The sequence below is a fragment of the Geotrypetes seraphini genome, chromosome 3 (assembly GCF_902459505.1).
Source record: "Geotrypetes seraphini chromosome 3, aGeoSer1.1, whole genome shotgun sequence".
NCBI classification, from domain to species: domain Eukaryota; kingdom Metazoa; phylum Chordata; class Amphibia; order Gymnophiona; family Dermophiidae; genus Geotrypetes; species Geotrypetes seraphini.
Genome location: NC_047086.1, coordinates 326,261,838 through 326,284,325, shown reverse-complemented (window position 1 = coordinate 326,284,325; position 22,488 = coordinate 326,261,838). Strand labels below are relative to the sequence as shown.

Genomic DNA, 22,488 nt, shown 5'->3' with positions numbered 1-22,488 from the left:
CCCCCTTGTTGCGGAGAGAGATTCCCACTCTCTCCCGCTGCAGTCAAACCCAACCATAGCCGAGTCGAGGCCGCCCCCCTCCTCAGTGGGAGAGATGCCCACTCTCACGCAGGCAAGTAAACCCCCCACCTGCCATCCCCTGAACTCCGCTGCTGCCCCTTACACTTCCCTGCCACCCCCTCCCCCCTTTACATTAAAGATGAAGAGCGAGAGGGACATGAACCCGCTCCTGTGTGGTGTAAGGGAATTCCCCTCCCGGAACGGGCCAGAGGCTCTGATTGGCCAAAGCTGTTTAAGGCCCCTCCCATGGGAGGGGCCTTAAACAGCTTGGGCCAATCAGAGCTTCAGGCCCCTCCCTGGATGCATTGTGAAGGGGCCTAAGGCTCTGATTGGCCCTGACGCCTAAGCCTCTCAGAGCATTAGGCCTCTTCAGGATGCATCCAGGGAGGGGCCTGAGGCTCTGATTAGCCCAAGCTTGGCATTCCCTTACACCACGCAGGCAGCCGGCAGGAGCGAATCCGTGTCCCTTCCGCTCTTCATCTGTAAGGTAAAGGGGAGGAGGGGGCGGCAGGAGAGTTCAAGGGATGTCGGGTGGAGCGTTTACTTGCCAATGGGAGAGAGTGGGCATCTCTCCCACTGGGGGGAGTCGGACGGGTTATGTTTCAGTGCAGCGGGATAGTGTTGGCATCTCTCCCGCTTCAGGGGCCAGTCGTTGGGGATTGGATGGGTTAGGTTTGAGTGCAGTGGGAGAGTGTGGGCATCTTTCCCGTTATGGGGGAGGCGGGAGTCAGGTTAGATTTGACTGCAGCGGGAAAGAGTGGGCATATCTCCCGCTGCAGGGGGGGGGGGCCTCAGCTTGGCTCCAGTTAGGGTTTAGTGCAACGGGAGAGAGTGGGCATCTCTCCTGCTACCGGTTGTTGCTGGGTGGGTTGATGGCCGGCGTTGACAGCAGCATTTTTTCTTCGCATATGCCTATCAGCGAAGGGCACATGCAAGTTTTTAAATCTTCGCTGCTGTCCGCCAACCTTATTTGCATGTGAGATTTTGGGAGAATGTCTCGCTTTTTAAAATTCGCTCTCAGAACGGCATTGTTTTTTACGTGGATTTTTTTATGCACATTTTTGTTAAGTTTTTTATTCATTTTTCATATAACAAGTGTACAATATAAATTCATTAAGTATACACTTGACATTCCTCCATACCTTACTGTAAATATAACATTTCTCGACTATTTAACAAATTCTAAATTCCTCTACCCAACTCTTCCTCGCCATGACCCTTCCATCTCGCCTCCTAATTCTAAGGCCCGAAACTAATTATACTTTCCACCTTGAATCTCATGTACTGACATAATGTATCTTTATTGTAACCCACCTGCACCCCATGTACTGACAAAACGTATCTTTATTGTAACCCATGTACTGACTAAATGTATCTTTATGGTAACCCACCTGTATTCCTTACACCAGTGTTTTTCAACCGCTGTTCCGCGGCACACTAGTGTGCCGCGAGATGTTGCCTGGTGTGCCGCAGGGCCGCCATCAGGGCAGTACTACCAGTCCTGCATTCAGGGGCCTGGAGCTGACAGAGGGCCCGAGGCAGGGGCGCCAGTAGCTCGCCAAGGCAAAGTGAGTCGATCACCCAGGACTCACTTTGTCTTGGCGATCTAATCTATCGAGCCGATAAGTCTTCTTCTCCCCGATGTCAATTCTGCAGTCGGAGAGGAAGTTCGGGCCAGCCAATCGCTGCCTGGCTGGGCGGAACTTCCTCTCCGATTGCAGAATTGACGTCAGGGAGAGCATGCGTCGGCATCGGCTTTGGGGCCTGTTATCCATTGGTGGGTCCTGTTCCCCGATGGCAGCGGCAGTGGCAGTGGCTTGGGGAACGGCAGGGAGAAAGAAAGAAAGAAAGGGGGCAGGCAGGGAAACAGAAGGAAAGAAGAGAAACAGGAAAAAAGAAAGAAAGGTCAGGGAGAGAAGAAGAAAAAGTTGGGGGAGGGAATGAGGTGTGGAGGAGAGAAAACATACAGGCTGATAGAAGGGAAGAAAGATTGGATGCACAGTCAGAAGAAGAAAGTGCAACCAGAAATCACCAGACAAGGTAGGAAAAATGATTTTATTTTAAATTTAGCAAAGTGGAGGCAGTATTACCACAGTTTTCAAAGGAATTTGCCCAAATAATTTAATAGTTAACTGGGTAAATTCCCAGAGATGAAAACTTCCCTTCACTTACTATGCACAGTTCTGAATTTATATCTGCTGTCTATATTTTACAATATGGTCACCTTTTACTAAACCGCAATAGTGGTTTTTAGCGCAGGGAGCCTATGAGCGTCAAGAGCAGCGCTGGGCATTCAGCGCAGCTCCCTGCGCTAAAAACTGCTATTGTGGTTTAATAAAAAGGATGGAGGGTATATTTGTCTATTTTTGTATGCTATAAAAACCAAATACAGAGAGAGACTGAGAGCTGTTGACGAAGAGCTACGTGTGTGTCTTTCTTCGATTCCAGCCAGAATATCAGCTTTGTGTTCAGCCAAACAGGCCCAGGTTTCGCACTGAATAAAGTATTTTATAATTTTTCACTATTCTGTTTACTTAATATTTCATAATAAAGTAATTATAAAATACTTTCTTTGTGTTTATTTGATTCCTATTCAAGAGAATTACTTTATGTATAGTCAATATAGGCACAGAGTTAAATTTTTTAACATTTTCTAATGGTGGTGTGCCTTGTGATTTTTTTCATGAAACAAGTGTGCCTTTGCCCAAAAAAGGTTGAAAAACACTGCCTTACACTGACAAAATGCACCTTGATAATAAACCACTTGTATTGTAACCCACTTGCATCCCATGTACTGACAAAATATATCTTTACTGTAACCCACTTGTATCCCATGTACTGACAAAATATATCTTTACTGTAACCCACTTGTATCCCATGTACTGACAAAAGGAATCTTTAATGTAAACCACTTGCATCCCATGTACTGACAAAATGTATCTTTATTGTAAACCGTTTCTATCCCATGTACTGTCAAATGTATCTTTATTGTAAACCGCTTCGAACTTCATGGTATAGCGGTATATAAGAAATAAATTATTATTATTATTATATACTCTTTTACTATAATTTTTAAAAACAGCATATAATACTTAATAAGTATGTCAATTATTACTCAATTATAACCCCCCTCCCTCCCCTTACTTTGGGAAATGCATACAATAAAACAAAATATAATGTTAAATTATTTATATTTTATGATGAATAAAATAAACCTACCCACCAACCCCCTTATCAAATATCTTATTATGGGAAAATTATATAATTCATTGAAAAAGTCTGTTAATGGTCCCCAAATCTTCTTAAACTTATCTATATACCCTTTTTGTGTTGCAAATGTACGCTCCATTTTATATATATGGCATACTGAATTCCACCAAAAGTTATAATTTAACCTGTCATAGTTTTTCCAATTGTGTGTTATTTGTTGAACTGCTACTCCAGTTAATATAAATAAAAGTTTGTTGTTATTTGAAGAAATTTGACTCTTTGCTCTCATTGCTGTTGATTTTTTATGCACATTTTTGAGAATCTTGCCCTTTTGTCTTATCCTTAATTTAATTTTTATCCAGTGTACCTCATCCACATTAGATGATGTATATGGCTAGTAAAGATGTAATCAGTACAGAGAAGCATTTACTAGATTTTTAAAGGAAGAGAGTGGAAAATCCTGTCAAATCTTCATAGTCAGTTGACCATTGATCTGCAGAAATGCAGTCTCAAAGCTATGCACACAACTTCATTTTGTTTAAATTTTTATTTAATTTTACTAGATATTCCTGATTTGAGACCAAAACCGGCATATGTTTCTGCCACATGGAACAATGAAAATTCTTATTGCACAAAAATCCCGTATATGGCAGCACGTGTTGCTTTTATTAAATGGCTTGTAACTTTCTTTCTGGAAAAGAAGTATGTGACCACAGTTCTGAATGCTAAAAATGGAACAGATGTTTTACCCAAAATTGTACAGGTAATGCATAAATATATCTTTGTCTAGTTTAAGATTTTCAGTTTATTTTGCTTTGTTTACTCCTTACTTTACAGAATGAGATGGGTAATGAAGTACAGTCAATTTTTCTTAGGCAAGTTGTCAACGGAGAATTAAGCCATAGTCACATAATTTTTGGAAACAGAGCTCAAATTGGCTGAGGATGTGATATATTGCTAAGTTTAGTAGACTTCTTTCACCACATAATACTCTGATGGTAGACCATAAATATAATGTTATACAGTAGACTCTGAAGTTTGCAAGTTAGAGCTCTCGGGTACACAGTTCTTTTTTCACAAGTCATAGACCTTCAAGAGCTGCACTACAGAAATTAGTTAGTAGTATTAACTGCATGTTTGATATGTTATTCTGTTATGAGAAAGTAATGTGTATATGCATTTTAAATTATTTCTGTAGACGGTATCAGTTGGAAACATGATTCAGGAGAAGAACACAGAGTCTGAGACCAGTGTTCCATTAGACCAGGAAAAAACCTATTCTAATAGCAGCACTTTATCTGACAGAAGACTCAGTAGCTCCAGTCTTTGCAGCATTGAGGAGGAACAAAGAACAGTATATGAGACAGTGCAGAGAATTCTCTTGTCTACTCGAGGTTATGTCAACTTTGTAAATGAAGTATTCCGTCAGGTTAGTAACACTTTTAACGTTTCACTTTTTTATTATTGAAGATCCCTTTTGAGATGAACAATTTGGGTATGTAGGCTGAATAAAATGTAATGTACATTTGCCTAGAGTGCCTATTTTTAGATACTTATTTATTTTAAACATTTATAGCTTGCGATATCCAATAATTCTGTCTGGGGTACAAGAAAACATACACAATAAAACATAAAATTACATACCCCTTTTACAGGTAAGCAGCTTCACTTTCTCTGGAGATGAACAGGGAGATGCAGGGACACTTGTTGGTGAGTCCCTAGCTACTCCTTGTAAAAAGGTGGTGGTGATAGATCAAGGAACAAAAGGATCTCGATTACAGAACGTTGCAAATGTACGTTTGGTGACATGTTTTGGTCTAAGCAGGAAAGGTTAGGAAAAAGTGTGAACTAAAGACTAGGATGCTTCGTAGTAGAGTTTAACGATGATGGGCTACTGACGAAGCTTTTGCCTGGATGTGGTGTATGTGATAATTCTGTGAAGAAGTGATTGATGTGTTTAAGAAACAGAACTCCATGCAATGGTAAAGTCCTAAGGAAATGGCAGTTATTTATTACTTGTGGTATATTGCAGCATAGCTATCTAGGGGAGTTTCATGTGACCTCCTTGTAATAGTTTAAGATATGAATTTAGGTATGTGTTTTTCATCTAATTAAGGGTTCTTTGAGGGTACAAAAAAAAATCAGTGGATTTTGCAAAAACACCAACATGTATACTGTTTGGTAATATTTCAGATACTGTAGAATCAAATATAAACGTTTATGCCACTTGGGAGTTTTCAATTCAGAAAAAGCACAAAACCTGAGTGGTAAAGCTTGTAAAGCATCCATGCCTGAGAAACTCACTAACCCCCTACTTGTCTTTGTTTGGCTGTTTGATTAGATTGTAAGCTCTACAGAGCAGATATCGTCTCTTAAATGTTTTAATGTAATGTTTATAAGCTTTGGAACTGACTGAGGAGCTGAGAATACTGCTACATGCTCAGAACTTTATACAAGTTCTAAGTAAATGATCTATCATAGTGTTGTGTGATTCCATCATTCAGTGTGGTGTTTGCGGAGAACACCAGGTGAGCAACTATGTGTGGAGGCCGGGACATAATCAAAAGAAACATCTTAAGTCACGTTGGACGTAGGGTGTTAGTCACCCAAAGTTGGCAGCACCAAAATGTTCATTCTCAAAGTACATCCAAATATTTTTTTCCCCGAAAATCGTTTATCTGTACGTCTAGGCATTTGATCATCCAGACTGCCAGTACGTCTGTCTTTATACTATATTCTCATCCAAATATTTGTCCTTGCCCCAGAATAAGACCTTTTTGGACATGGGAGGGGTCAGTAATGTGATGGACTGGCCACCTAGTCATAGCAAGAGAGCAGTGGGGCATCTTACATTACACTACTGTGAACTGTATAAAAAGGGTGCCACATAAACATTTCACCAGAACTCCCTTATATGTCATGGTGAGGTACCCAAATCACCCCCAAAACCCTATTTTACCCACCTGTCTACAACCCCAATAGCCCTTATTGCTGCAAGTGGCACCTATATGGCAGTACAGTAGGGTTTGGCGGGGGGAGGTTGGTAGACTCACATTTTTCAACATGAATGCAGTGGTTCGAGAGGCTTATGGACCTGGATCCTCCTCTCTATGGTTCACAAGCCCCCCCCCACCCCCAGACTAAAGCCACCTCTGTGTAGCTCTACTAGGCTTCCCTATTCCAGGTGCTGATGTTCTGGAGGCAGGTATGTATGTTTTTATTCTGATGTTTATGGCAGTGGGGGGGGGGGGGGTCTGTACTTTGTGTCTACAGTGGTTATATGGTCACTTTGGATACCTTCTGGGCACTTAGACCTGTTTTTAGATTGCCTAAGTCATAACGTATAAGTTTCGTCTAGGCCAGGGGTACCCAAAAGGTCGATTGCGATCGACCAGTAGATCGCGAAAGCAACATGAGTCAATCGCAGAGTTCATCCTTGGCTCCGTGATAGACACGCATTGCCTTCGCGTTCTACCTGCTTCCTGACGCCGTAAAGAGGACGCTGAAGCGCCGGACTGACCAACCTTCCTCACCCAACATCAATTCTGACATTGGAGAGGAAGTTCCGGGCCAGCCAATCGTTGCCTGGTTGGCCCGGAACTTCCTCTCTGGCATTAGAATTGACGTTGGATGGGGAAGGCTGGTCCCGACACTTCTGCGTCCTATTTATGTAGATATTTTAGGAGGATTCACACTGCTTGTCCCTAGGTTATAAGTATCCCTCAGCTGCCAAACATGCTGGGCATAATGTTCAGCTGTAGATCTGCTGTCCCACAAGCACAGGAAACAGCAGTATTTAGTGAATCCTCCTTGCATTCCCATTAGCATGCCAATGACCTTCAGATAACCACAGATGTTCCACTGGTGTGTTTTATAACTGATTGCTTCTAGTAAATTCTTCATATTCTCATAAGACTCCTTTAGATGAGCAGAATGGGCAATTGGTATACTTGGTTTGGAATTTCCGTTGTGCAGTAACACTGTGAAGAATCAATGAAGAGACACCATTCATCTTGACAATGTACTTGTGACAAACTGTTGAAGAGCCTGTTGATGTCGTCATGACAAAAGCACAATGAGCCATTTACAGTGAAGAATGTTGTTAAGTTATGATTCCTTTTTCTGTAATGAGTTATATTAGCATCTTTTGCAAGCAAGTGCTTTTGCTTAAGCCTTGAAGTAAAAAGTTCTGCTTTTTCTTTTGAAAGATTTACATCACAAATAAGATCATTGAGCTCAGCTTGTGTAAAGGTCTCCGGTTCTGAATCTTCATCATTCACATCATCAGGATCAGATAATTCTGGATTGTGACCAGCTGCTGCATCATCATCACCACATTCCTCATCATATTCCACAGAAGCAAATCCTTCTTGTGGAGGTAGAGGTACAGGAACAGGCAGTGAGTCATCATGAGGAACAGGATTAATAGCAGACTTCAGAGTAGGATATATAATTTTGTGTTTAGTTTTAGCTGAGAATCCACTTGTGTTCACAAGGCAAAAGTAACAATCTTTAATATGGTCTTGCGGTTCCTTCCATATCATTGGGAATGCAAATGACATTGCTGCCTTTCGTTGATTGAGCCAATCACGAGGTCCGTTGGAACAACTGGTACAGAAGATATGTGGAGTCCAAGACTTATCCTGGTCACCCAGTGGACAGCCAAAGTACAATTTGTATACCTTCTTCAGATCTACGGTAATTGGGTGACATGCTTTCACCGTGAATGAACCACAGACGTGCTTTCATCATGAATGAACCACTGACGTATCAGAAACTATCTGGATGATTAGTACAATGTCTTGGTATGATAAATACTGATATTAATCTCTGTCTGTAGCATAAAAAAACAAAGATAACTGTTGTTAACCCTCCTTATATATACGTTTATCCTATAAATCAAGGGTCTCAAAGTCCCTCCTTGAGGGCCGCAATCCAGTCGGGTTTTCAGGATTTCCCCAATGAATATGCATGAGATCTATGTGCATGCACTTCTTTCAATGCATATTCATTGGGGAAATCCTGAAAACCCGATTGCGGCCTCAAGGAGGGACTTTGAGATCCCTGCTATAAACGCATGATATATCGCCCAATTAACGTTTATAATTATATATAATGAGACTCATTACAAAAATGTGATGTGCTAATGGAAAACTAAACACAGATTTGAAATCAGCATGAAAAATACTACAAAACTCACCCAACATTAACTGATGAAAATGATGTGTTGACCTGTGTTATCGGCACTTGGACGACTTGTGTTTTAGGTTGTTCAAGTGCTGACTTGGGCAAGTTTATAGACTTATTTTTCTTTCAATTATGAGCCCCTTTCTGTCTACATAATGCATAGGCATGTAATTGAACAATTTTATCATGTAGAACAAGCTTATGTGAAAAAGCTTCATAAAATTACCCCATTTTAGAAATGTGGTGGTAAATGTAGAAAGTGGTTGAAATAGCACAAGTTGGAAACTTCTTCTAATTCAACCTATTTTTTATGCCAGACATTGCAGGAAATTAAAACCTTAGGGGAAGATGTGGTACAAAAACTCGCAGTTTTTTTGCACTTCATTTTTACTTTAATTTTTACTGAATATTTATAACAAAAGCATCTCAGGCTGACACTGCACACTTCTTTTGAACCTGCTTTTTCTTAATTTATGTATTTTCTCTGAATGTTTTCATGCATTTTAGTTTATATATTTCATTAAGAAGAGCATACTTTTAAAGGATATTTACATAATTAGCCATAACCCACATGTACATAACTAGATATAACCCACACAATTCTATAATTAGCCATAACCCACATTTACATAACTAGATATAACCCACACAATTCTATAATTAGCCATAACCCACACAATTCTATAATTAGCCATAACCCACATTTACATAACTAGATATAACCCACACAATTCTATAATTAGCCATAACCCACATTTACACTTCGCTTACATGTGAATATGTACAGAATACCAGCGTTTTCACAGGTAAGTGTCACTAATATGCAGAAGAGGCATCAAAGCAACTAAGTGCTATGCTGTAATGGCATGCATAATTGGCATATCGTGTAAATGCAAAGGGGGAGCATGGGATGGGAAAAGGCAGTGCAGCCACTTAACCTGTGAAACCTAGAATGTTGTAAGTTATGCATGCTTTTGCTGCTTTTAGGCACCCACAATTACTCTAGATAGCTGATATAATTGTGCTAGTATTCTATAAGGATTCTGAACATTACAGATTTAGGGTTTTTTTTTACTGTCCAGGATTGGAGTGTCTTAAATGGAGGTACGCACTGATAGGCTTGCCCCCTTAGTGTCTTGAACATTCTTCATAATCCTAATGAGGTGTCAGTCTCTAAAGAAGGAACATCTTATCTACCCTCCTTGTTAAATAGCAGAAAAACATACAGTATATGAAAGTTTAGAATTTCTTTGTTGGTTTTGCTATTTTTTTAGTGTGCTATACTTTTTAAGTAGTAATCCTCAGTAGATAGGATATTTAGACCCTGATTATGTAAACTGCGTCTAGTTTTAGGCGTGCTTTAGATGTCCTCGTGGTGCAAGTTCCAATCAGCGTTACTTAGACGTCAGGTAGGCGTCAGATACTCGTTTTCAAAAATCCACTTTTTTCTCATATAGATGATACCAGATAGATGTCCCTACAATGCTATATATAAAAATGTGTTTTTTACCGATTTGTTATCATTATTTCAGGACTGTAAGCTTTAACATAATAAACCCAAAGTATACCATCATTAAAAGTATAATAAAAACACAGTATACCATGTTTAAAAGGATATTTATAATATATTAGTTTCAGTGGAAGTTGAACTGGGAACATCAGTGTGATTTTGAAAAAATGTGACATGCTTACATGCTAACCTTCACTCTAATCTGCTGTTTTAGACAATGAGCCATACAATAGCAATTCTGATTTGATCATACTGCTCCTTATAGGTAGTGAATGGCAGTTAATTGTGCTAGGAGACAGAACAAGGTAGATCTCACTGCCCTGTTATATCCTTTTTCTTCTTTATTTCATAATTGTATACTTCAACAGTATAAAAACAAAAAAAAAAATAACAAAGTATGTCATGTTTAAAAGGATAAGTATAAGAGGTATTGATTGGGAGTTGAACTGGAAACATCGGCGTAGAAGGGTGGAAGCTTCACTCCTGTGCTACACAGAAACTTGTATAGCAATGGTATAATTAGCTCCTATAAGAAGTGTAAAGCAGAGGACTTTGAGCATCATATAGGCTTTAGATAGACGTGGTTTAAGCTCCAGAAAGGCTTTAGCAGGTTACATGCTATTTAGGCAGCCTAGGTCATCCAATGATCCTTCTCTGGGCATCCCACAGACATTATCTGAGAGATGTTTTTAGAAGTGATTCCTTGCTCTAAATAACACTCTCTTTCTCATTAAACATTGCTCCAATTAGCTCATTCTTCAAAGCAAAGAGAAAGCCCATAACTTCATTTGGCCAAGCTTAAAAACAGAATAAAACACAGAACAGACCTGAATGTGGCTTCTAGTTCATTGCAAATTGAGGTATGCAACTGCACAATGCTGACCTCATTGTAACATCATCAAGGTGCATTTGCAAGGTAGAATGTCACAAGTAAAAGACAGGCCAGGAGTTGAACTCACAGCCTCTTTAAGATCAGCACAGTGCTTTTACTCATTGAGCTACACCACCCTCCACTCCAGTTTCTCTGACTCCCTTGTCATATCATAACTTAGTGATCTGCTAAGGTATCATCTGCTTAGCTATCATATCACAGTTAGCTGAGACAAAAGACTGGTAGCTCAATGGCTTAAAGCACAGCTTTCATTGTCCCAAAAGCCAGAATCTCAAGTCGGGTTCAATATAGGTGACATGGAGTCAAATACTGCTGTTTTTATCAAATGCAAACTCAACTTTTGGAATAAATTGCTTCTAGTATTGCTAATGTTGTACTGTTTGAGATGAAAATTAGATGTGATTGGTCTGTAGCTTGTAATTTTTATTAAAATGAGTATTGTGTCAGCTGAAGGACATGAGGGACTCAAGGTGAACAAAAGTGAACAAAGCCATGGGACCAGACAATTTCCACCCAAGAGTGCTCAGAGAATTGAGCGATGTCCTGGAGAAACCGTTGGCTGAGCTATTCAATCTCTCCCTAAGTAAGGGGAAAGTTCCCCTGGACTGGAAATTAGCTAATGTCGTTCCTCTGCATAAAAAGGGCTGCAGGGCAGAGGCTGCGAATTATAGACCGGTGAGTCTCACATCAATAGTGTGCAAACTCATGGAAACACTAATTAAAAGCAAATTAGACACGATCTTGAATGAAGGGAATCTTCGGGATCCCAGTCAGCATGGATTCACCAAGGGTAGGTCCTGCCAATCCAATCTCATCAGCTTCTTTGACTGGGTAACAAGAAAGTTGGACTTGGAAGAGTCTTTGGACGTCGTGTACCTGGACTTCAGTAAAGCTTTTGACAGTGTCACACACCGCAGGCTGCTAAGCAAGATGGAATCGATGGGGTTAGGAGAGAAACTAACTGCATGGGTCAATGATTGGCTGAGTGGCAGATTTCAGAGGGTGGTAGTTAATGGTACCCTCTCTAAAACATCGGAGGTGACCAGTGGAGTGCCGCAGGGCTCGGTCCTGGGTCCACTCCTTTTCAACATATTCATAGGGGATCTGACTCAAGGGCTTCAAGGTAAAATAACACTATTCGCCGATGACGCCAAACTATGTAATATAGTAAGTGAATGCAGTTTACAGAATTATATGGCGCAGGACCTGCTTACATTGGAAAGTTGGTCCTCAACCTGGCAGCTAGGCTTCAATGCTAAGAAATGTAAGGTCATGCACCTCGGAAGCGGAAATCCATGCAGGACATACTTCTTGAACGGAGAAACTTTAACTAGGACTTCAGCAGAACGAGATTTAGGAGTAATCATCAGTGCAGACATGAAAACTGCCAATCAAGTGGAGAAGGCTTCATCTAAGGCAAGGCAGATATTGGGTTGTATCAATAGAAGTTTTGTCAGCCGAAAGCCTGAAGTCATAATGCCGTTGTACAGGGCCATGGTGAGACCTCATCTGGAGTACTGTGTGCAATTCTGGAGGCCACATTACAGTAAAGATGTACGCAGAATTGAATCGGTTCAGCGGACGGCCACCAGGATGATCTCGGGGCTCAAGGGTCTCTCGTACGAAGAGAGACTGAACAAATTGCAGCTCTACACTCTCGAGGAACGTAGGGAGAGGGGAGACATGATCGAAACATTTAAGTACCTCACGGGACGTGTCGAAGTGGAAGATGATATTTTTTTTCTCAAGGGACCCTCGGCCACAAGAGGGCACCCACTCAAACTCAGGGGCGGAAAATTTCATGGCGACACCAGAAAGTATTTCTTCACAGAGAGAGTGATCATTGGAACAAGCTTCCAGTGCAGGTGATCGAGGCAGACAGCGTGCCAGACTTTAAGAATAAATGGGATACCCATGTGGGATCCCTACGAGGGTCAAGATAAGGAAATTGGGTCATTAGGGCATAGACAGGGGGTGGGTAAGCAGAGTGGGCAGACTTGATGGGCTGTAGCCCTTTTCTGCCGTCATCTTCATCATCTTCATCTTCTATGTTTCTATGTAACCCAGACCAGATTCACACCCCAACCTTCATTCTAACCGTTGTGCTACACAATAAGCCATAAAATCATAGGAATTCTAGTTTGATTATACTGTTCCATTTAAGCGTCGTTTGGGCAGTAGCTTCGGCATGCTTGCGGCTCTGTAACGGAGCGCCCGAAGCATGCCGAAACAGCTGCAGTTCAGCATATCTCAAGCTGTCAGGGTAGGAAACCTCTCCCCTGACTGAAAGAAACCACCAAATTAAGGCACCTCGTTCATCCTCTCCAGCTCTCATCTAATCTAATTTTCTCAAATATTATGCTGGTTGCGGGCTGTGAGGCAGGAGACATGCCAGCTACCCTGTTTGCCACCCCCTAAGGGCCTCCCCACTTCTCTCCTTTGCAGCCTGTGCCTCATGGAACACTAGATAAGACAAAGGTCATTGTGACGAAGTAGCTGAAGTGGTGCATATTAAGGAAACACTACTGCCCGGCTGCTACTCAATATAAATAAGCACAAGTTGAAAAATGGTATAATATTTTTATTGCACAGTTCAGGAAATCAGCATGCAAGTGTAATATCAGGCAACTGCAGTTCGATGAGATGGATGACAGGTATGCAGAGTAAGGTACTCCTAGGTCCAAGTTGTTACTGTGGTAGAATTGTTAAGGTCCCAGAATCTGCTCCTGTTAGGAGAGGGAAGGCTTGAGACAAATTAGGAATTGATTGGTGAGTTTTAGGCTCTCTTTTATAAAGGTGCTCTAAATCCATGCATGTGCTAATTACTAACGCATCCATAGGATATGCAAGCGTTAACCTTTAGCATACGCTAACGGCACTTAAACGGTGCCGCTTAAGCACATGGCAAATGTTAACGCTTGCATGTTATCCTATGCACGCGTTAATAGCGCATGCATTGATTTAGCGCATCTTTATAAGAGAGCCTAAACTAAATCTTCTATAACTACATCTTTCTGAAGGAAAAAAAAGTGTGAAACATGTTAGTAATGTGAAAATGTAGATAATTCATCACAAGGGCAAAGAAAGGTTGCAGTACATCATTCTCGTCTATTCTTTCTGTTTTGGTATTTGAGCTTTGTCCAGGTGCAAGCTGGTATGCTGAATCCAGTTTGAACAGACCGGCTCTGCCTCTGGGAAACACAAGGGGAGTTATTAGCCACTCTGGGAACCTGAAATCAGGGGGAAAAGGGGAAATGTTAAGACTTCTGTGGCAAAAATAAAAGCAGAAGTTTTGGGAGAATATGTCAAAGCACAGTCTCAGAATAACAGCTAGAATGAACAGAAGCACAAACACTGTTACTTTTTTATAATAAGGATGCCTATCAATTATGACTCTTAAAAGAATTACCTTTTGCTCTATGAGTAAAAGCACTGCTTTCATCTTCCCAACATCATAGGTTCCACATATTCATGTAACTTGCATATCCATTTTGCTGGCACCAAAGTTTCAAACAGCATGGGGTTTTTTTCAGCCAACACTCCTGGAACCAATTTTTATCATCACTAATTCTCAGACCTGCTAATGACCCCGTGGAATGTTGTGGCAGATATCAGGGGAAGAAAAAGTTAATGGAGCATCACCAGAAGCAATAACATAGAATGGAAGTCCCAAAGAAGAAATCAGTTCTGTCTGAGCTTTTATCTAATAAAAGACACCTAAGTAGTTATCAATATATCATTCTCACCTAGATTTGTTATCTGAGCTGCTAGCAAGGAGTTTCTGGAAAGATGAAAAAGGTTAGAAAGACATCAAAATTGCAAATTACCATAGCTGCCAATGGTCTTATGAAATAGAGAAATTTGTGGCAGATATAGGAAAGAAAAGGTTAAAAGATAATCAAGAAAGGTAAGGTCTCAGAATCAGCATAAACAATTACATAGAGTATGAGTCCTAAAAGAGAAAACACAGCTCTGATGGACCTTCTTATACTAAGCATGCCTAAGTAGCATCTGACATCATAGACACCATTAGGACTTCCCGCCAGAAAACTTTCAAATCTGATTGGGTGTGGTTTGGCCAAACACAGCTGCACTGACTTTTAATAATTTCCTTCATTTCTCAAAGCTTTGACAAGAAGCCATTTCTCATCTGCTTTGTCTGTAGAGGTTCTGTTACCAAATTCTAAATGAAGTTCCCTCTAGAGCTCTATGCCTTAAGGCGCTGCTTTTCCATATGTCAGGGGTTCAAGTCTTGAGTGTGGTTAGCAAATATTTGATATTCATTTTTCTACCAGAAAACCTTCAAACTCTTTAGCCATTCCTTTGCTTAAACATATTTGAGTTGATCATTAAAATGATCTGCAGCAATTCTCAGCAGCCTGTTCTCTCTCATCCTAAACCTCCTCCCCCACCCCAACACACACTCCTCAGGCATGAAACCACAACCAGGCAAGCTGAATATACCAACAGTAATGTCTCTATGGTACATCTAAAAAAATGTACCTTCCTTCAATACCTGTCCAAGCCCTCTGAAATTTTAGTAAACTCTTCTATCTGTTGCCCTGTGCGGATATTGCATAAAAAGAAACACATTCCTACCACAATGGTTTATAGCTGAGAGCAGATGAATGTATCTAATGCACCTGTGCCTGCAAATGCAGAATGCTGATGAAGAACAGCAAAGTCCACCACTTAAGAGAGCTGTTAGGATGCTGTTAAAATGAGTGAAGGTGAGGGTGGGATTTGAACCAGAGAGCTTGAGAAGATGGAAAAGGTGCAACAAGGTGCATTAACCTGGTGAGCAACAAATGGCATCTTTCTGTCAGAGGAGAAGTTTCCTCCCATGACAGCTTAGGATGTCCTAACCAAGGGAAGGAGAAAATAAGTTTGCCTGGAAAGGGAAATGTGCTGATAAAAACGGCAAAGTCCACCATCGAGACCCTCTTATGACAGCTAATAGGAAGCTGTTAAAATTAGTGAAGGTGTGATTTGAACTGGTGAGCTTGAGAAGATGGACAAGGTGCAACAAGGCGCATTAACTTGGTTAGCCAGAAATGCATTCTTTTTGGTGATTGTGATATGATAGCTAATCAGATGATACATAGGCAGGTCAGTCAACTATGATATGACAGGGCAGTGAGATCCACCTGAGTAGAAGCTGATGTAGCTCAATGTGTTAAAATCCTGTGCTGATCATACAGAGTTGCGAGTTCAACACCCAGCGCATCTTTTAATTGTGGCATACTACCTTGAAGATGCACCTTGATGATCTCACAATGAGGTCAGCTTTGTGAAGCTGAACAGCTCTGTTTTGCAAGGAGGGAAAATGCATGTTAAGGTCTGTAACTGGTTTTTCTCTTTTTAAGCGCTGAGAAATTAAGTAACTTGTGCAATAATGATATCTTTTCATGTTCTTTCTTTGCTGTCAAGAAAGAACTGATTGCAGCACTGTTTGTTGAGAAAAAAGGAGATTCTTTTTAAGCAGGAAAGCCAAAGGTGGTGTAATGAGTAAATCATATTATTGTTTGGACAGAAAAGTACTATTTTTTCCATGCAATATGTTTATATTGATGTGCTCTATTGATATGGTGGCTTATTAAATCTATAAGGAGGGGAAAAAGAGGAAAAAACTAATTCTTGAAGTCTAGGTAGAATATATCATTTTGGAAGCCCAAAGCACATCTATGTTGCGCCCATAGAAACCCGAGTTCAGGCCAAGCAGAAACCACACTTAGACCATCTTTTTGTTTGCCTACATTATCCACGATGTTTAGACGATGTCTGCACCCAACTAGCGTCTATGTGGTGCCTATCCTTAACCATGCCCATGTTATGCCCTTGTTTCACCCACATCAAAATACTTGTACGTGACTTTTCCCAAAACTTGCCTCTATCTCGTGTCTATATTCTGAGCGCCTATCTGACGCCTAACTCTGTCTGAGTTCCAATTAATGCTTGTTAAGACCCTTAAATCGCTCATTAACCACTTAAATCGGACACCTGAACCACGCCTAAAGTTAGGCGCACTTTACAGAATCTAGGCCTTAGTGTCAGTTAATACTGTGTGTGGTATAATAAGTGTGTGGTATAATAAGTACCTATATCTCAACTAAGTTAGCTGACAGTAAAATGCCACACGCAAAGAATTATTACTTTTCGTAAGCTTTTTGAATGTTCCAAACAGTCAAGATTTGAATGCAGCAATTTTTAGAAAATGTTCTCCATTTCAACCAGATTGAATGGAAGTTTAGAAAAGAAATTATCATTTGCAAGCTAACCATAATAAGAAACAGAAACTTAGAATATTACATTTTTCTTTTCCTCATCAAACTGGAAAAGTTTAGAATACAGTGGAACCTTGGTTTACGAGCATAATTCATTCCAGAAGCATGCTCGTAAACCAAATTATTCATATATCAAAGTGAGTTTCCCTAGAGGAAGTAAGGGAAACTCGCTTGATTGGTTCCACCTCCTCCCGCCTGTGGCAACCGGCGCTGTTCCACCCCACATCCCCAAAAGACCCCCCCCCCCATCCCCAAGGCCACTGGTGCGCTTCCACATCCCCCCCCCCCCGTGAACCGGCATCACCCCTCCTTGCGAACGCCCGCCTGCCCAAACTGAAGTCTTACCCCCATCTGGCACTGGCAAGTAGCATCAACCCAGTGCCTGAAGATCGTGCTGCTTGCCGGACTGGGCCTTTGAGCATTGCACATGCTCAAGGCCTTCTGGCTCCTGCCTCTCTCCAAGATTCTTGGAGAGAACGAGAGCCAGAAGGCCTTGAGCATGCAGATGCTCAAAGCCCAGTCTGGCAAGCAGCACGATCTTCGGGCACCGGCACCTCCTGTGGGTTGGTGCTGCATGCTGGTGCCAGATGGGGGTAAGGCTTCAGTTTGGGTGGGCGTTCGCGAGGGGGGTGGCATTCATGGGCGGGGGGGACTCGCAAATCAAGTCAACACTCGGTTTGTGAGTCACGATTTGCAAAAATGTTTTGCTCGTCTTGCAAAACATTCGCAAACCGCGTTACTCGCAAACCGAGGTTTGACTGTATATTAAAAGTACTTGCTACTAAGCATGAGTCACTGCCATTTATTTTGCAACATTTTTTTTTGAGCCTCTTGGTTAGTTTAACAATATTTTTTTTTAGTCCTTTCAATGTTTTCATTTATCAGTATGTTCATTTAAAAATGTGAAGAGCACTGTTTAAACTGATTTATGTAGAACAGTCTAATTTAAAATAGGCTTTGTGTTTTAGGCTTTTTTGTTGCCTTCCTGTGATATATCTGCAACAAGGAAGGTAGTAAAGGTGTACAGAAAATGGATACTACAAGAGAAACCTGTGTTTATGGAAGAACCAGATAAGATGTCAACTGATCAAGTTGATATGCACACTGTAGAGAATACATTGCTGGATACTGAGGACAATCAGGTAGCAGCTTATAGTACAATATTTATAAGTATACGGATTTAGGAGTTATTTCCCTATAATGTCTTCCTTTGACTTTTTTAAATTTTAGTCCTTTATTTGGCATTGTTGCTCAGAAGTAACATAGTAAATGACGGCAGATAAAGACCTGGGGTTGTGGGTTCAAACCCCGCACTGCTCCTTGTGACCCTGGGCAAGTCACTTAATCCTCCATAGCCCCAGGTACGTTAGATAGATTGTGAGCCCACCGGGACAGAGAGGGAAAATGCTTGAGTACCTGATTGTAAAAACCGCTTAGATAACCTTGATAGGCGGTATATAAAATCCTAAATAAACTTGAAACTTGAAACCTAAATGGTCCATCCAGTCTGCCCATTAGTTAATGCCTGTAACTTGGCACTGTTGCTCTCATTCAACATCAAATTGCATAAAGCATCTGCTTTTACACCATCTGCCAATTAAAGGGTTAAACTATCATTATCCTTCTATATTTGGGGTTTCCAGTTCAGTTTTCCCAGGTCTGCAGCTTATGGAGTTTAATTTGCAACTATCCAAGAATTTCTTCTCTCGTTGTAATACTCTTTCTTTTTTTTTAAATTATTTCTGATTTTTCAGCTATTGACAATTTACAACAAGCAAAAACAGCCTGCAATAGAAAAACATATCAATATAGTGTATTACATTGTCTACTCGTTATTCCAAAAAAGAAACAATACTTTGAGTTTGCAGGTTGTAGTTAGTCCACCATATTGGAAGAGGAGCTGAGATTTAACTGAAATTTAACAGCATCAGAAAAAAGAAAATAAGGTAAAGATGAGACTATCCAGGTCCCGAATTTGATTTTACAAAGCTAACAATGGGTAACATAACTCAAGAAATAACAGTGAGTTTCCTTTAATGGAAATAGATCTGGATAATTGCTGTGGCTCATAAAAAACATATCTGTTTTCCTTAAATACCAAAACACACTTACAAGGGTATCTCAGAACAAAGGTTGCTCCCAATTGAAGAACCTGAGGTCTCGTAATCAAAAACTGCTTTCTTCTCCTTTGGGTAGGACGAGATACATCTGGATAAATTCTTAGCACATTAGACAAAAAGAGAACATCTTTATATTTTAAAAACAGTTTAAGCATCCATTCCCTATCAGAGTCTAGAGCAAATTGTACCAATAATGTAGCCGCAACCTGGGCCTCTGTATCCGACTTCTCCAGGAAATTAGATACGTCCAAACTATCAGCAGATAAATTCAGTTGATTAGGTCTTTGAGACTTAATTCGTCTAGGTAAATAATATACTTTGGAGAGAGGGGGATACGAGGTCTCTGGTACTTTCAAAACTTCATTCAAATATCTTTTAAACATAGCTAGTGCAGTTGTCTGAAATATTTTTGGAAAGTTAATAATCCAAAAATTACACCTCCTGATAGAATTCTTCATCATTTCTTGTTTCAAACTTGCACTATCTTTGACCCAAGTCAAAGCTTGTGTCTCCAAAGTTTTTACCTGGTTTCCATATCATCTGATTTCTTTTCCAAACTTGTTATTTTAGTCTTCAATTCCAGGTTTTCAGAAAGCACTGTAGTACTCTTTAAAGATAACTGTTCCATCTGATTCCCCCCAGAAATTGCCTCCCGAAGAGACTCCATATTAAAGACCTTAGGTCTCCTTAAAGGGACAAGCTCAGTTTTGGGCCCTATCACAGAGACAACAGGTCCTCTTGCCGCAGTATCAATCACTGGAATATGCATCAGGTTTCCTTGAGCTTGTTTCGATCTCCCTGCTAACTGCACTGTTGGTAACTGAAGCCCCTCTTGGCTCTGTTCAGGGACAACCAATCCGCCCTGTTGGATTGATAGGAAAGCGTCCTGAGTCAGTTCAGCCGACAGCAGCTCCTCCGATACTACAGGACGAGTAGGTGGGCTCCGCTCATCCAGGGACAGTGTGGCTTCCTCAAAAGAGAATTTGTGCGCTTCAGCCTGCGCGCTCACTCCAGCCAAGGCAAAATCCTCCAGTTGTGTTGTTTGGGCTCCCTGCTCCACAAAGAGATCCATCGGACCAGTCTGTGCAACCACCGACTCCTCTGGGAAAACCCAGAGCTTTGATTTACGCTTCACCATTTAGGCAGCAGGGAAATTAGTCAAAAAAGACCGCAACGGCGTTCCCTGCAGATATCAAGCCTCCATCTTGGTTTAGCTCCTCCCATACTCTTCCTTTTCCAATAACCCAGTGAGGGTCCATGGACCATATTTCCTTTTAGAAACCAGGAAATGTGCACAAAATCTGGCCACTATAATAGTTGAGATGCTCCCCAACACCAGTTAGCCCTAAAGAGCAAAAGCTGAGCTTTAGAATCAAGCCTGTGCTTACTAGATATAATGTTCAGTACTGCTGCACAGCCACTTGGCTAGATATAAATTTATGTTCATATCAAAATTTGCTAAAGAACCAAGCAATTACACATTTTGTTTACAGGTGATAGTGAAGCCAGGTCTCTTTTTGTTGCTTTGATTTGGCTTGTGTATAAGATTATGAATAGAAGCATGTCTTTATTTCTATCTTTTGAAGAACTCTTCTGATCATTCTGGACATAAACGATCTTCCAGTTGGGGTAGAACATATTCTTTTACAAGCGCAGTGAACAGAGGATGTATATTTGAAGATGAAAACAAGGATGTTAAGGCTGGTGACCAGGCCATGTTACAGGTATTGTATATTTAAAAAAAAAAAAACGTTGGAGCATGATCTACAAAAAAATATCCACATAAATAAGCCTTTGCTAATATAAGCATGAAAATTAGTTATTTTTCCTAATAACATGGTATTATCCTAGGACAAGCAGGCAGCATATTCTTAACTATCTTAGTCGCTCTTCTCTGGACCCTTTCGAGTAGTACCGTGTCATTCATTGTGTATGACGACCAGTGCTGGATGCAGTACTCCAGGTGAGGGCACATCATGGCCCGGTACAGCGGCATGATAACTTTCTCTGATCTGTTTGTGATCCCCTTCTTTATCATTACTAGTATTCTGTTCGCCCTTTTCACCACCACCGCACATTGCGTGGACGGCTTCATCGACTTGTCAGTCAGAACTCCCAAGTCTTTTTCATGGGAGGTCTCTCCAAATACCGTCCCGGACATCCTGTATTTGTGCTAGAGAATGACACGGTGGCGGGTTACCCGCGGCTAGCCGCATTTAGCCATGGGTAACCCGCCGAAATGGGGAAGAAAAAATAGTGGCCTCTGCGGGGCGAGGACAAGGCCATTCACCGCCCCGTGGAGTGGTGAATGGACTTGTCCACGCAGTGAGGCAATCAAGGATTGTGCGGTCCCCGCCATCTCCCTCCTTACCGCCGGTTGAATTTCTGCCGGTCCGCGCGAAAAAAAAAAAAAAGCCTCCTTCCTTTTCCCTTGCTCTTACCGCCATGCTCATGGAGGCAGCAGGCTGGCTTTGGCTAGGGAGGGAGAAAGGTAGGCAGGCAAGATTCAGGGGTGGGGGTGGGACAAAGTGTGGAAGGCAGTGAGAGGGACATAGGAAGGAGGCACTAGGAGCACTAAAGACATGGGAAGGAGGCACTGGGGGCACTAAAGACAGGAAGGGGCACTAAGGACATGGGAAGGAGGCACTAAAGACATGGGAAGGAGGCACTGGGGGCGCTAAAGACAGGAAGGGGCACTAAGGACATGGGAAGGAGGCACTGGAGCACTAAAGACATGGGAAGGAGGCACTGGGGGCACTAAAGACAGGAAGGGGCACTAAGGACATGGGAAGGAGGCACTGGGGGCACTAAGGACATAGGAAGGAAAGAGGGAGTGAATAGAAAGGGACAATTCTTAGGCCTGAATGCAGAAAGAAAGAAATGAAAGAAAGGATACACAAACAGAAGGAAACGCAACCAGAGACTCATGAAATCAATCACCAGACAGCAAAGGTAGGAAAAATGATTTTATTTTCAATTTAGTGATCAAAATGTGTCAGTTTTGAGAAGTTATATCTGCTGTCTATATTTTGCACTATATTTGTCTATTTTTCTATTGTTACTGAGGTGACTGAGCTTGCAGAGATGGGGCGGAAACAGGGTTTTAAAATTTTAGTCCTAGTAGTTTGCCGGTCCACAAAATAATTCTTTTATTTCTGCCGGTTCACGGGTGTAAAAAGGTTTAAAAACACTGATGTAGAGGATGCTGGCTTTCTTTTTCGCCCA

The 22,488-nt window shown here is 41.3% G+C and overlaps 1 protein-coding gene across 8 annotated transcripts in view; it reads left to right on the top strand.

Moving 5' to 3' along the window:
• RALGAPA2 (Ral GTPase activating protein catalytic subunit alpha 2) overlaps nucleotides 1–22,488 on the top strand; it is a 1,036,168-nt gene that overhangs the window by 156,839 nt on the left and 856,841 nt on the right. For all 8 annotated transcript variants that reach the window (XR_004538694.1, XR_004538695.1, XM_033936259.1 and 5 more), the window contains 4 exons: nucleotides 3,834–4,033; nucleotides 4,469–4,699; nucleotides 18,112–18,285; nucleotides 20,850–20,987. Coding sequence is in view for 6 of the 8 variants with exons in the window: in XM_033936259.1 (XP_033792150.1) it covers nucleotides 3,834–4,033; nucleotides 4,469–4,699; nucleotides 18,112–18,285; nucleotides 20,850–20,987 (743 nt within the window). In the remaining 2 variants the exon portion in view is untranslated. The remainder of the gene's footprint in view (nucleotides 1–3,833; nucleotides 4,034–4,468; nucleotides 4,700–18,111; nucleotides 18,286–20,849; nucleotides 20,988–22,488) is intronic.